This window comes from Camelina sativa, chromosome 11 (genome assembly GCF_030686135.1).
Source record: "Camelina sativa cultivar CO46 ecotype springtype chromosome 11, ASM3068613v1".
NCBI classification, from domain to species: Eukaryota; Viridiplantae; Streptophyta; class Magnoliopsida; order Brassicales; family Brassicaceae; genus Camelina; species Camelina sativa.
Window position 1 is genome coordinate 44885020 of NC_141890.1, and position 13333 is coordinate 44898352.

A 13333-nucleotide genomic window follows, 5' to 3' on the forward strand; every position below is an offset into this window, starting at 1 on the left:
AAGAATTACAACAATAAATATGGTCTTGAAAGTTTAAACGACAATACAAAGCTGGCTTCCTTTCTCTTTTTAATATTATTGAACAGCCAAAAGGCCCACTAGCTAGACATCGAGTGGTAGAGAAAAGTTCTAGATTTCTTCTCTTCTTCCTACGATTAATTTCAGAGAGTGATACACAAAAGATCTATCAAACTACAAATGTTGCAACTGTACAAGGATAGTTAGTGCTAGTCTAGTCATCAATCCAACCGCCAGATCGACTAATATAAGGGTAATTTGGGTTCGGGCCAGGTGCAAAACCCCTTGGACTCATTTCAAAGTCACTAGGTGGTGGAGGTGGAGGTGGTGGCGGTGGCGGTTGCAGTAGAAAGCCATGAGGATCAAAGGGATTCTGTCCACTAGGTTGCATTGGAGGCTGAGGTGGGAAAGAGCTCATCCTCTGGTAATTCATCTGATCGAAGTGAGGCGCATAACGTTGTTGCAACAGATATGTATTGTCCATCAGATTTGGAGGAGGAGGAGCTAACATGGGGTCCAAGTGCCCAGCGTATTGCTGTGAATACTCTCTTGGATCAACCCCTCTATTGAGGTCTGAATATCCTCGGAAATCAAACATCTCGCTAGGACCATTTCTCATAGATGGTGCCAATGGTAACTGATCCGGTATGAAAGGAGGATCCGGCATTCTGTAGCCTCCACCTAAACCATACTTAGCAGCAAGACCATCGTCGAAATGGGATAAACCTGCACCATAAGAAGGTTCAAAAGCTTCAAATGGTTTCTGACCCGTATTTGCTGGCGATGGACGGACAGTGTAGATGTCCTCTTTAGAAGATCTTACAGAGCTTGGCCTATTCAGTGTCACTTCAGGTATTCCAATGCCCTGCACTTTACCATCAGGTTCTCTAATATTCTTTCCCAAGTTACTTTTAGTCCTCGTTATCGTAGGCAGAGATACTTCTGCAGACCCGTGAGGTCTTTGAGATGTTGTATTGGAAATTGATGTGCAGACATCATATATATCATCTGGGGAAGACCTAACAGGACTCTGCCTATCAGATGACATTTCGGGAACTTTTACTTTGATGCTCTCCGGTGCTCTTTTCAACTCTCCTCGATCCTCTTCCATGTCATTGCTCTTCAAATCCACATCATTAGAAACCACGGACTTCCCAAGCTTCCTACCAGAGTAGTCTTTGGTCTTTTCCTCCTTTTCCAGCTGACTTCTCCTTGACAAGTGATCTGACTGATGTACCCGTGCTATAGTTTCCCGTGTTTCGATTTTCTCAGAGAGCAAAATGTTATTAACACACTCAGCTACCTCAATTTCATCCTGTTCCATAGGTACATCTTCGTTGTCCAATGTGACAGGACTATCTCTAGGCATAGTAGTACACATGCCAACAAAAGCTCCAAGTGGATGCATAGATGTGTTTGCTTCTTCTTCACCTTTCTTTAAATTTGAGCTCCCCACATCTCTATACAAGTGGCAATGCTTTTCCGCTATTTTCTTGTGCTTGGCTGCAAAGTCGGACCGACTCCAGAGAGAAAGCGGCGGAGGAACATTGTTCCAGTCTTCCAATTGTTTGTCTTCGTCATTGACAGAACCAGGCAGGTAAAATGACTGAAAGGAATAGACAAGAAACAAAACATTAACAGAAATTCAAGAAAGGCTCACTCTCAGAAAGCTAATTAAAGAGAGGGCAAACCAAAATAAGAGCGAATGATTTACATTTCCAGATAGGAACGTTTTATCCTCCCATATGAGCACATAAGATGACTTCTTTTTATCTAACCTGTTGAGAAAAGTGAGAGATTTAACAAAAGAGGGAGAGAGAGGAGTCGTTATGAAATGGTACAGAGGAGCAGATGAGATAGATGGAAACTGAAACCTTTCAGTTTCGGGAGGAACAATGAGAATGAGAATCTTTGGGCGAAACTCAAGAGCCTTAGCAATAAACTTGTTTGCAAGAGAAGCATTGACTCCAAATGGTGGATTTAGCCCCATAATCTACTCATAATGCCAAAAATATAAATAGTTGGATACAACTCAAACTATTTCAATATCACGGGAGCTAACACAAGGTTCAGACTAAAAGGAAATTTGTATTTTACCAGCTTTGAACCTGGTTCCAACTCATCTTTGCGTACCGTCATCCAATCCTTTCTCTCAAAATTGAAATTACTCTGAAAGTAAGATAAATAATTCGATGAATATTCCTACAAGACTGATGAATAGAACACACTACGATCCAGCATATGTTGTTTCCGTGTCAGTGAGAAGACTTTACAACCTACGACAATAGCAGGCACACAAACACAAGTCATTACCTTCGATTGAATAAGATCATAATTTTTATATAAGCATTTCTTCCCCGTTTCTTCAAGCTTCGTTTTCATCAAACAGCTAAAGTCATTAGCGCCACAACAGAAGTCGACTATCTGTTGGAAGAGATACCAGAAACCAGACATCATTGTTTATGCACAAGAAATTTATCATAATACTAACAATATCATACTTCAGAATTAACAAGTTAACAAAAGTAAACAAAAAATCAAACTCTTAACAGATAACGTTTGTGAGCAAATCTTACCATATCACCATCTTCTGCATACCAATGGAGCCTATCAACAATCTGCATTACAAAGTAATAGGGTGCGATCAGGCATCAAGCTTCAGATACAGGAGCTAGAGTTTGACAGTGTGTAAAAAGCAGGTGGCAGAAAGTGTAAGCCAACAGCATAATAATCCTCACAGAAGACAGATTAAGTAAGCTAATTGAAAAGGCATAAACAGCCTACATTTTTAAGAGTCATTCTTGACAATTATTCTTTCTCACTAGTTGACGAAAGTGTGAACCGAAATCCTTGTTACTTATAGGATGCTTAGACCTTAATCTTATATATGCTTTCAGAGGATATATTACCTGTTGAAGTTTTTCAGGATTAGTAAAATGACGACCAAAGGAGGTATAGCGTGCACCATGGAGAAAAGGAGCAAGATAAACTTTGAGCTTATCCTGAAGCAAAAGAAATAAAGATCTAGAGGATTAGCAAAAAAATATTAGCTGCAAGCAAAGATGAATAAAAAGGATGCAGAAAAAGCTAAGCTTAGGGATCTAGAGGATTAGCAAAAAATATTAGCTGCAAGCAAAGATTAATAAAAAGGATGCAGAAAAAGCTAAGCTTAGGACCTTCCACTTGAGGATTTGTCTCAGAACCTCTGGCTCACAAACTGCTTTTGCATCCTCAATGTTTCCTCCTTCCTCAAGCTTTTTTAGTGCTGTTCTAACAGCCTGAAGAAACAAAATTTAAAATCAGAAATAGAGCTAAGAGAGGCCAAATAGTGATCGGGTTCAGATTTCTATCCCACCTGAACTGAGCCCTCTACCTTCCCCATAGTGATCGTCTTGTCCACAACATTCCTTGTGGAGTTTGCATGCATAGATTGAACTTTGAATTTCTTCAAAATAGTACCCATAGTTATTTCTTCAGAAGCTCTTTTCATTACCGCCAAAAGCCTACATTGGCAAAAGTAGATACGATATAAGAAATTTACTAATAGGTCCTAAACAGATTTTAAAGGGAAACTGAAATTTTAAACAATAAAATACTAACCTCCTTTGAGAGTCGTTGTCCAATGCATGAATTTCACTTCCTGGTTCCTTGGAGGCAATTGAGTCAGTCTTATGGTGCTTGCTATCAACTGGATTCACGCGCCCAGGCTTTACTATGTTAGGTTCCTGAATGTAATTAAACAACCTCTCACCCAGTGAAACCTTGCTTTTACCAACTTCACGTGCCTCTTTCACTCCCAGCTTGTTTTTGCCAGCTTCACGGGACTCTTCCATCATCTTCTGGGATTTCTGTGGAACCACTTTATACTTTATGGATGGATCAACATCCTTTCGTTTTCTCAAATTGTCTGGTACAGATGACACTAATCTTTGCTTCTTTGTTGAGACACCATCTTTTGAAGAAGGAAACGAACTTCTACAGGATTTAACAGAAGCTTTTCCACAAGTATCTTGTAAGACAGGATCCTTAACCTTAGGTCTCTCTCTATCTCGTCCCACATGAGATTCTAGTATTCTTTTTTTTTCTTTCATGACGGCCTTCTTCTCTTCGGTGAAAGGAAACTGTACATGGTCTCTAACTGGTGTCAGGAGATCTTCATCTATCTCATGTTCTCTACGCAAGGGAAATCATTCAAATGAGTCTCTCAAGGTAAGTATACTTATAAATTTACACAGAAAGATACACCATATAAAAAATCTTACTGGCAATATATGAGTACACGGTTGTGCAGGAGTCCATCCCATGCCCTAGTAAATATATCCTCCTCCTCAATATCTTCAAAAGAAATTTCCCTAGAAAACAACAAGACAGTAATTCAAATAGAGTTCTGAGATAGCAATAGAAAATGAACGACAAGTGAATAGAGGTCTACCGCGGCAGGCATTTTCTGTGGTAGGACTTTGGACATCGCCGGCAAACAGAAAATTGCAAGTTAGAGTCTGTCTTAACCTCTCCGTTTTCACAGACACTGCATTTGTGCAATGGGCATGTAAACTCTCCTGCAATGATTTGTCTCTCTAGTGCTTCAGACTCTTCTTTATTTCCTAAACGTAGCCGTCTTGTGACACAACGAGGGTGGTAAAAGTACCCGCAGGTGGCTGACACGCATTGGAAAACCTAAGAACAGGTTTAAAACGCAAAGCTCATCCAAGGTAGTTGACAGTCACCATTATCAACAAAACACGTCTGAACAGAATTCAACATTAGAGATCAATAATTTCATACCTCTGCAGCCCCAGCAGAATTATCAGAAGAGCCAAGGTTCTTGCAAATGAAGCATTGATGTATCTTATGCTCACAGTTTGGGCAAAAGTATTTCTGAATTGCCTGGAAAACAGTCCATAAACAACATTAACATTAACCCCATGCCTACTCAAGAAAACGAAGACGCTCAGAAATATTCAGAACTCATGAGAAAATAATATATGTTACATACTTCCACTTGCATCTTGGTGAAGCCAAGAGAGTCACAAAGTGAATCTTCACCATCTTTTTTGGTAGCATGAAAAGATCTCAGGCAGCTTCCTTCACAACTGCAAAAAGCAGAACACAAGAGTTAAAGATCTGGTTCAGTGAAATAGCAACACACAATATGGAATAAAACAACGGATCTGCAGAAACCTATTAAGGCCTCGATAGCCTTAACCACTGGAATTGCGTTTGCACATTTCACGTTGCTAAAACATTTTCAATTTTCATAAAATATTTTTGTAAATGCCAAAACGCAAATGGAAGCTATGCATGGCCTTATTCTAATAAAGAAAGTAAAAGGAGGAAGACTAATTCTTCCAAAAAAAATTCCAGATAAAACCAAACTACAAGATCGATATCCAGCAAGGAAACATACCACAAAAGCTCGCCACCATTGTCACACATTGCACAAACAGACTCAAAAAAATCATCGTCTTCATCATCCAATTCATCTTCATCGGACGCTACATAAGTGTCGTCATCTACTACTATGAAATCATCCTTTGCATTGTCCTAATGAGTAATAACAAGTTCGTAGCAGAAACTAAGACCGTGTGAAAGTAAAGGGTAAAAAAAAGGGGAAACCACATTAGGAAAAGAGTACTCAAGTGGGATAAAAAAAATCAAACCTCATCAGGTAATCTCCTTTTGGTAGGCTTCTTTGCGAGAAATGCAAGTATAAACTAGTAACACAAGAAAGAAAAAACGCAACAAAATTAGGAGAGAATCAGGGTAAGAAAATGATACAATACAGAAAACATTAAAGCCAGAAAGCGAACTAAACTCTTGAAAACAAATATGGTTGGCATCACAAGCTCTCAAGAAACAGAAGCTACAACATCTCACAGACCAGAAAGTCAGAAAAAAATCTCCATACTAACCTTTGATTCCGCCAAATTGACATCTCTTTTAGTAGCTTCAGAGATTAAGTCAATGTGATCCACCAGATCATTCTGCGATGGCTTCACATCATACGACCTACACAAACAACATCCAAAAACCACAAGAGTTTAAAAACATCCCAGAGGAGAAGAACAAAAGACCTGAAAAAAAAAAAAAAAAAGCCAAACCAGTCACCTCAAACATCTAGTTAACTTCTCCAAGAGAGATTTCTCAGACGCTTGAGGATTCCTCCTAAGAAACTGAATCGAATACAAAGTAACCAAAACAGTTCTAATCAACTCCGCGTAGCTTTTCCTCGGTTCCTCAAGCTTAACCCAGATATTATCCTTGGTAAGAACAGAAACCTCAGGCCTAAAGTTAGAAAGGTCGAATCTCCAAGCTTTAACAAGCTTATGCAGAGGCAAAAGCCCATCACCAGATCTTCCTCTCAAGTATAAACCTAACGCACTCCCATCAACAACTTTATCCTCTCCGATCCATCGAATTGGTAGACGCGCAAACGAAACAGGCTCTTTATCGTCATCTTCGAAATAGTAATTCGAAGCTGATTGAGGAACAGAGTAGTCTTCCTCTTCATCATCGTCAACGAACGCCATCAATCAATTCCCTAATTCCCCTAAACCTAGAAACGTTTCCAAACAACGAAACGATCAATGCGAAATTCCAAAAATATCACAACTTCTCTCATAAACCCTAACATTTTCGAATTAGGGTTTGTCTTAGGAGAACAAAAGAAACACGAATCGGATATAGAAGGGCTTCAAAAAAACAGAAGAATTGAGATGACGAAAAAGCCCCAAATTTAGAAAATGGAATTGAAGAAGAAGTAAACAAAACGAATTGAATGAATTGATCACGAAGAAGAAGAAGAAGTAAACAAAACCCTTTTGAGAATTCTCGACTCCTGTGAGTGTGATTGATGAAATCAATAAGACAGTATGGTATGGGATCGTCGTTGTCGTCTTCACAATACTTGAGAGAACTCTCTGCTTGAGATTTTTTTTTTTCATCGTTTTATATATTCGCGGCACGTGTACGGACGCCGATGTGTATGACGATAATTTTAGTTTTCTTTTTTTTCAAATAATAATAATAGGGTAAATATCACTTCAGTACAAAATGGTCAAAAGTGTTTACTATAAAATGAAGTCAGGCAAGACTAAAAGTGCCTGGCTCTTGTAGCTCGTATGGTCTGCGAAGGCACTCTAAAGTGCAACGCCTGACGTGTTCGATGCTCGAGTCAGGCGTAAAGAGAGAGTGAGAGAGACATTGAAAGCATCATCATCACCACCTTACAACAACAACAAACACAACATTCAGTCAAAACCATTGGAGGTATTCTAAATATCTCTTTTTTCTTTGTCAACAAATTTTTTTATGTTTTTCTTTATAAACCAAACAATAAAAAAAAACTGCAAGTCAACAAATATTGAATAAAAACAAGATTGACATTTTTATTAGTGTACTTCACAAATGTTTTCTTTTTTTCTTTTTAAACCTTTAATGTTTCCTTTTTTTTTATATAGAGGTAACAAATATAATTTTATTAATTTTATTAATCACACAGACAGAGAAGGATGTGAAAAATATTACAAAGCAACTCTGTTCCGGCAAAGAGTATTTGTTTCTCTCACTCTCTATTCAATGACTGTTTCCTCTGAGATGGAGGTGATATCAGACATTATGTCTGCGTCATTGTCTTCTTCTATCGTTAAGGTCGATATTTCGCCGTTTAAAGAAGAGACTTCGTCATCTCCCGTGACAGATGGAGCTGGTGAAGCATCATTGCTCGTGCACGTGCTTGTGCATGTCGTTGTCGTGCTATAAGTCGATGATGAATCCGAACTCGAACTTGAACTCTCTGACGATGATGTTTTTTGCTGAAGGCTCCAATACATTATACTTGCCGTTAAGATTAATATCATCTTTTGATTCACCTGCAACACCAAGACATTTTAAAACCAACTCAGATTTCATATTTAATGTATGTTGTGTTGTGTCTGAATAAATTGTCAGCAGAAGATTTAGATTCTATTCTTTTACCTCGATGATATCTTCCGGCAACAAGAAAACCGAGCAACCAAGCTTTCTTGCTACACTGACAATATATGTAGCATTCAGTCTCTTCTCATCTTCTGTAATAGTTTCCATAGCCAAAAAAAAGTACGGTTAAGTTAACTGCGGTTTAAGCAGAGGGTAGATAGAGAAAGAGGTTCTAAGTAATGGACCTGATTCACCCTTGGTGACAAGATTCCAGTTAACAACTCTTGGCTCAACTGCCCATAGAAGGTCGAGGAAGAATAATCCACTTGATAGAGTCTTATCCTATTTGAAGTTTAGCAATACAGATTTGATTCAACATAAGCTTTTTTGCAGTTGATATTGTTTTGAGTTTTGATGGAAAGTATAAGATGGAACCTTGAAGCTTTCGATCTGCGATTTTCGTCCCATGATTTTGACTTTCCTGTTTGCCCAGCTCAGGATTTCTGAGTCGGTCATGTCTTTTCCTCGTGTTCGAGATCTCAAATTTTTGAGAAGTTGAAGCATATGGGTTCTCATCAACTGCCATAAGAAGCCTGAGACATATATATACACACACCTCCAGTGTTATACAATTTCTTAGAGTAAGACTGCAAAGCATCTTATCAAAATAAACAAATTGTAGTTAGCTAATTACCGAGGATAAGCTTCTTATTTCCTTGAACTATGTCATTTCCAGCTACATTTACAAGCGAGAATCTCTTCTCTTTCCCAATCTTGACGACTTGATTGCAATTCTCTACTTTTCTAAACGGCATTTTAATTGGTGGTTTTGAAGCATGCTTCCAGTTAACTGATCCTGGATAGACCTTGTCGACAACTTCCAGAAGAATCCATCTGCATCAGCAATATTTAAGTATTAAAGAACTTATGATATGTTTCAGGACCAAAAAGCTTATAAAACTATCTTTCATACCAAATGCTTACCCGTTTCTAACATCTTCAAACACATTATTGACGTAACTCTCAATCCCAAGGCTGTTAATCCATAAGCGGTAACATCTTTCATCTCTACAACTCTGTAAATCCTCAGTCATCATCTCCGCAAAGGAGAACCTACCATCAGTGCTAAGGCCATTCCTGCAGGCACAGAGAAGCTAGTGTGTAAGTACCAGTGCATAAGAGAATAATCTTATCTTTAATGATCTTTACCGACCTTTCGTGAAATATCTGTGCCACAAATGCTAGATTCAAATACGAAGACCCCTCAACTATCTCCTCTGCAGTCAAATACCGTTTGCAGTTCATTCTCTCTGCATGTTCGAGGACCATGTTTGCCCTTTCAAGATCATTCTCTGCATTTAGAGTAGCTGGATCGCAGTGCTCTGGTGCGAGAACATTGAGCAGGTAAGCATAGGCCTGTGCGTCCTGCATATTCAAACCAACAAGATTAAGAAAAAATATCAAACATTATCATAGCTTATGGTGGTGAGCTTTTGGTTTTCCCATTCAAACTGATATTTGCTTATGTGTTGGAGAAGATTACGTGTTAATTATCTAGAATGAAGCTTTTGAAGGGACAGAAAGGAGAGTAGTTCCAAGAACTGATACTTAGAAAGACAAATACCTTCAGATCCGAAGAAAAATTTCCAACAGTTTTTTTGTAACCACCTTTCTTGAGATGGAAGTTCATCCATTTGAGTAAGACTTTCTCAGGGGGTAATCTCAGAAATTCTTCTATATCCTGCAACAGACATAAAATCGTCAACCATTATTTACGACATGCTTATTGCTGGTCAGAAATTCACAAAGAGATTAGCAGGTCATTACATCGTTGTCTTCCACCAACTCAACAAGTTGAGGCATCTTCTTCAAACTAAGATCAGCGAGCAGTTGAATCTGCAGTTTCCAACATTAGTTAGTAAATAATCAAAGCATAAACAAAAAGGAAGATGCATACAGCAAACAAGTGTGGACCTTTATGAGTTGTGAGATCAATCCAAGCACCAAATGAGGCTGCAAAAACAATAAAACCTCTGTGGTCAGGATCAAAGATTTTCATCTCCAATATATTATGATTTACTGAAAACTAAGCAAGCAAAGCAAAACATACTCGTCCTTCAGCCAGGTCCTGAGTTCCAATATTAACGACACTGCAGCCAACAGCTTTCGCAGAGTTGAGACAAAGCGTGTGATTCTCATTTCTCTCCCATGGGTTAAGTACCCTTTTCGTGTTGATCGCTCGTTCATCTATTGTTCCAGGAACTGCTATGTTTATAAGCTTACTGTACCAAAAAGGAAAAAGGGAGAGAACAAGTCAAACCCCCAGAAACCAAATGTACTAATGTTGAGATAAAGATCCAAAGCACAAATTTGCAGATTACCATAGAAGTACGCCATCTTTCACAAGTTCATACAAATCATTCGAATCCGGATCTAAAGGAAGAAACTGCATCAAAAACGGATCATCTCCTAGATATCTGTTAATATGATGAACAAAAGAACCCTTCTCTGACTGGTTGATGGTATGAAGAGTCGTTGTGCCAGCTTTAAGAAATGTAGATGAGTGCTTATGACCACCAGATTTATCAGCAGCTTTATCTCTCAAGTTTAGATATATCTGCTCACATTTTGTTGTATCAATCCAAGAAAACACATCACACATCCATCAAAGAGATACACAGAGAGAAACAAAAACACAACAGAGAAAAATCAAACAGACCTTGAGAAACGATTCGAAATCAAGATCATCGGTTTCATAATCAGAACCCAAATCTGGCAAGAGTTCTCTGATTTCTTTCTCCTTAAAAGCTGAACTAAGTGACTTCACCTTGACCAAAACAGACGGAAGATCCTCTAATGTAACCTTACCATTCTGATTCTTCAACGAACCAAACTAAAAAACACACACACACAAACCCATATATCCCGGTCAAAACAAAGCTCCTCTTAGATTGCATCTATGGAAGTTCAAAACAATGAGAAAAAAAAAAGAGATAAACTTTATTAACCTTGGAATTAAGACTCCGAAGCTCGACTTGTGTAAGCTGACTTTGTAACCATGGATCCGAAACAATAACACCCACAAAACCAGACATCTCCCCCGTAACAATTCACGGGGGAAGACAAAAAAAACAAATCTCTTCAAAAAATGTCAAATGTAGAACCTGCAAAAGGAGAAATCAATGTAAGCTTCAGAAAAGAAAAAGAAAAATCAAAACTTTGAGATGAAACGAAGAAGAAAAAAACCAATTTTTATCGATCCAAAGGTTAATAATACTTAAAATAGCAAATGTTAGCTAAAAACATTACAGCAAGATTCAAAAGTTGGATAATTTAACAGAGTTTTACAGATAGCTTAGGAATACAGAAAAAAAACGTGACTTTCGATTCGATAACACAAAATTCCAGAAATCTAGGAGAATAAACAAACCCCCAATGTTATATCGAAAATGAGATTCTCTGTTTCGAAAAATCAAATCCAACTTCTGCTTCCCCCCCCCCCCCCCCCCCCCCGGATGCAATGTTGGCTATTTCTTCCAGAAAACTAGGGAAGCAAGAATCAAACCGCAACAATGTGAACAAAAGAAGAAGAGAGAGATAGGATCGTTATTTGCTTCGTGTGAGAGCAAAGCGATGAAGAGGAGAGAGAGAGAAGGAGGAGGAGGAGGAAAACGAGTTTTATTATGGTTGTGAAAATTGAATGTTCCGTCAGAAGAATCGCGAGTAGGGTTTAATTATTAAATTAATTTTATATATATATATACTCGCTGTCTGATGACGACATGTGGAACAAACGGGGTGGACCTCACGGTTTAAAAACGAACGACTTGTGTAGTTGTCGTTTCTATATGTGGAAGAAGAAGACTATTAACAATTTTTTCTCTATATTCACTTGGTTACATTTTTGCATAAATTACTAACCATACTATTAGGTAAGCTTGAATGATTTAGGGAAGATATCAATATTAACATTTTTGAAGTAATAAATATGTACTTTAAGTTTTAATTATTTAATTTTTTTTTTACAATATTAACCCCTAAAACAATTTCATAAATAATATTGTAGAGAAAATCAAATACTAAACTTTTTTAAATTGACCAACATTTGTTACATTTATTGCCACAAAATCTTAACAACATCTATGCATTCTGATTTTTCCAAAAAAAACTCTACCCATTAAAGTTTTAACTCATTAAATCTCTAAAACTATTTTTATAGATGATAGAATCTCTCAAATTTAAATGATATACAACAGATTTTCCATAACAAAAGTTTACAATATCCATAATTACGTTAACATTAATAAATTTCCTAAACCGAAAATCCAATTATAAAATATCACATTAAATATGTTGAAAACCCCAATATAATTTGGTTTATTTTTTATTTTTTGCGAAATTACCAAAAAATGAAAACTCTATTAATTATCATAAACTATATATATTGACATGGAAAAATTATAAACTATATAAGTATGCTAATTTGGTAAAAAAAATTAACATAATTAAACTTGATAAAAAACTTCTTTTGATTATTTTTTTTACGCAAAAATTTATTTTGATTTTGGTGAGACGGGTTGGCATTAGTCCTATATAGGGGTTAAGTAGAATTGTTTTTTTTTTAAAACACTTTTAGATGTGTACCAGGAGATAAATATATTACTAAATTATAAATATACCATACGGGTTAAAACCTTGAAAACACTATAAATACCTATAAAATTTTAAATTTTTTAAATTAATAAAATAATAATAAAATACAATATAATTTTTAAAATTTTAAAATTAAAATATTGTCTCGTGGTATACCGCGGATTAAATCCTAGTATGATTATATATATTCTCAAGTGATCAAAAACATTTATGGGGAAAAAAAATTTAGTTGCTTATTTTTAGGAAGATTAGATTTTATGAGGGAAACAAAGATCTTCTCCACCGACTTTTTTTTTGTTTTTTTATATTTTGCATTTGTTTTTTTTAATTTACAAACCCATGTGTGGTACGCACGACGGGCTACTAATTATATAAATTTATGTGATATTAAATTATCTTTTTTGTAGATTTTGGTTTAACCGGTCACGCAAATACATTTTTCAATACAAATGAAAATGGTAACATTTGGTCGACGATATAGTTCGAAAGAAAAAGTAGAAATTAGAAAATCTTGATTCTTGACCATATAATTCTAGTTTACCTATCGTTTAATTAAGATGTTTATTTTGATGTTTTCTTCATATTCATTATTGAAATATAGTAAATCTTATCCTTGCAGGCTTCCGGATATAAATTCCCACTATATTAAGTATTACAAAATAAGAATAATTCAATCCTTAAAATAAAAATAAAAGAGAGCACAACAATCACATTAAATCGACAAATTAGTTGTGTATTCATAGTT

General features: G+C 36.6%; 2 protein-coding genes across 2 annotated transcripts; both read right to left on the reverse strand.

The window, feature by feature from the left end:
- Nucleotides 1–32: 32 nt before the first annotated feature.
- LOC104726083 (protein ENHANCED DOWNY MILDEW 2) lies at nucleotides 33–7146 on the reverse strand. Its single transcript, XM_010444861.3, has 19 exons — nucleotides 6836–7146; nucleotides 6127–6574; nucleotides 5931–6027; nucleotides 5679–5732; nucleotides 5426–5562; nucleotides 5015–5111; nucleotides 4804–4905; nucleotides 4451–4695; nucleotides 4281–4370; nucleotides 3619–4191; nucleotides 3374–3521; nucleotides 3195–3296; nucleotides 2928–3020; nucleotides 2595–2636; nucleotides 2332–2442; nucleotides 2116–2187; nucleotides 1893–2011; nucleotides 1733–1796; nucleotides 33–1624 (listed from the first exon to the last, which is right to left on the reverse strand). Exons 2-19 carry the CDS (start codon nucleotides 6546–6548, stop codon nucleotides 233–235), a joined length of 3960 nt encoding a protein of 1319 aa, XP_010443163.2. The 5' UTR covers nucleotides 6549–6574; nucleotides 6836–7146; the 3' UTR covers nucleotides 33–232.
- A 235-nt stretch (nucleotides 7147–7381) lies between these two features.
- On the reverse strand, nucleotides 7382–11667 carry LOC104726086 (fimbrin-3). Its single transcript, XM_010444864.3, has 15 exons — nucleotides 11366–11667; nucleotides 10944–11099; nucleotides 10655–10828; nucleotides 10317–10552; nucleotides 10046–10217; nucleotides 9910–9948; nucleotides 9763–9831; nucleotides 9560–9676; nucleotides 9149–9360; nucleotides 8920–9072; nucleotides 8630–8829; nucleotides 8371–8528; nucleotides 8181–8277; nucleotides 7996–8087; nucleotides 7382–7889 (listed from the first exon to the last, which is right to left on the reverse strand). Exons 2-15 carry the CDS (start codon nucleotides 11028–11030, stop codon nucleotides 7590–7592), a joined length of 2106 nt encoding a protein of 701 aa, XP_010443166.2. The 5' UTR covers nucleotides 11031–11099; nucleotides 11366–11667; the 3' UTR covers nucleotides 7382–7589.
- Nucleotides 11668–13333: the final 1666 nt, after the last annotated feature.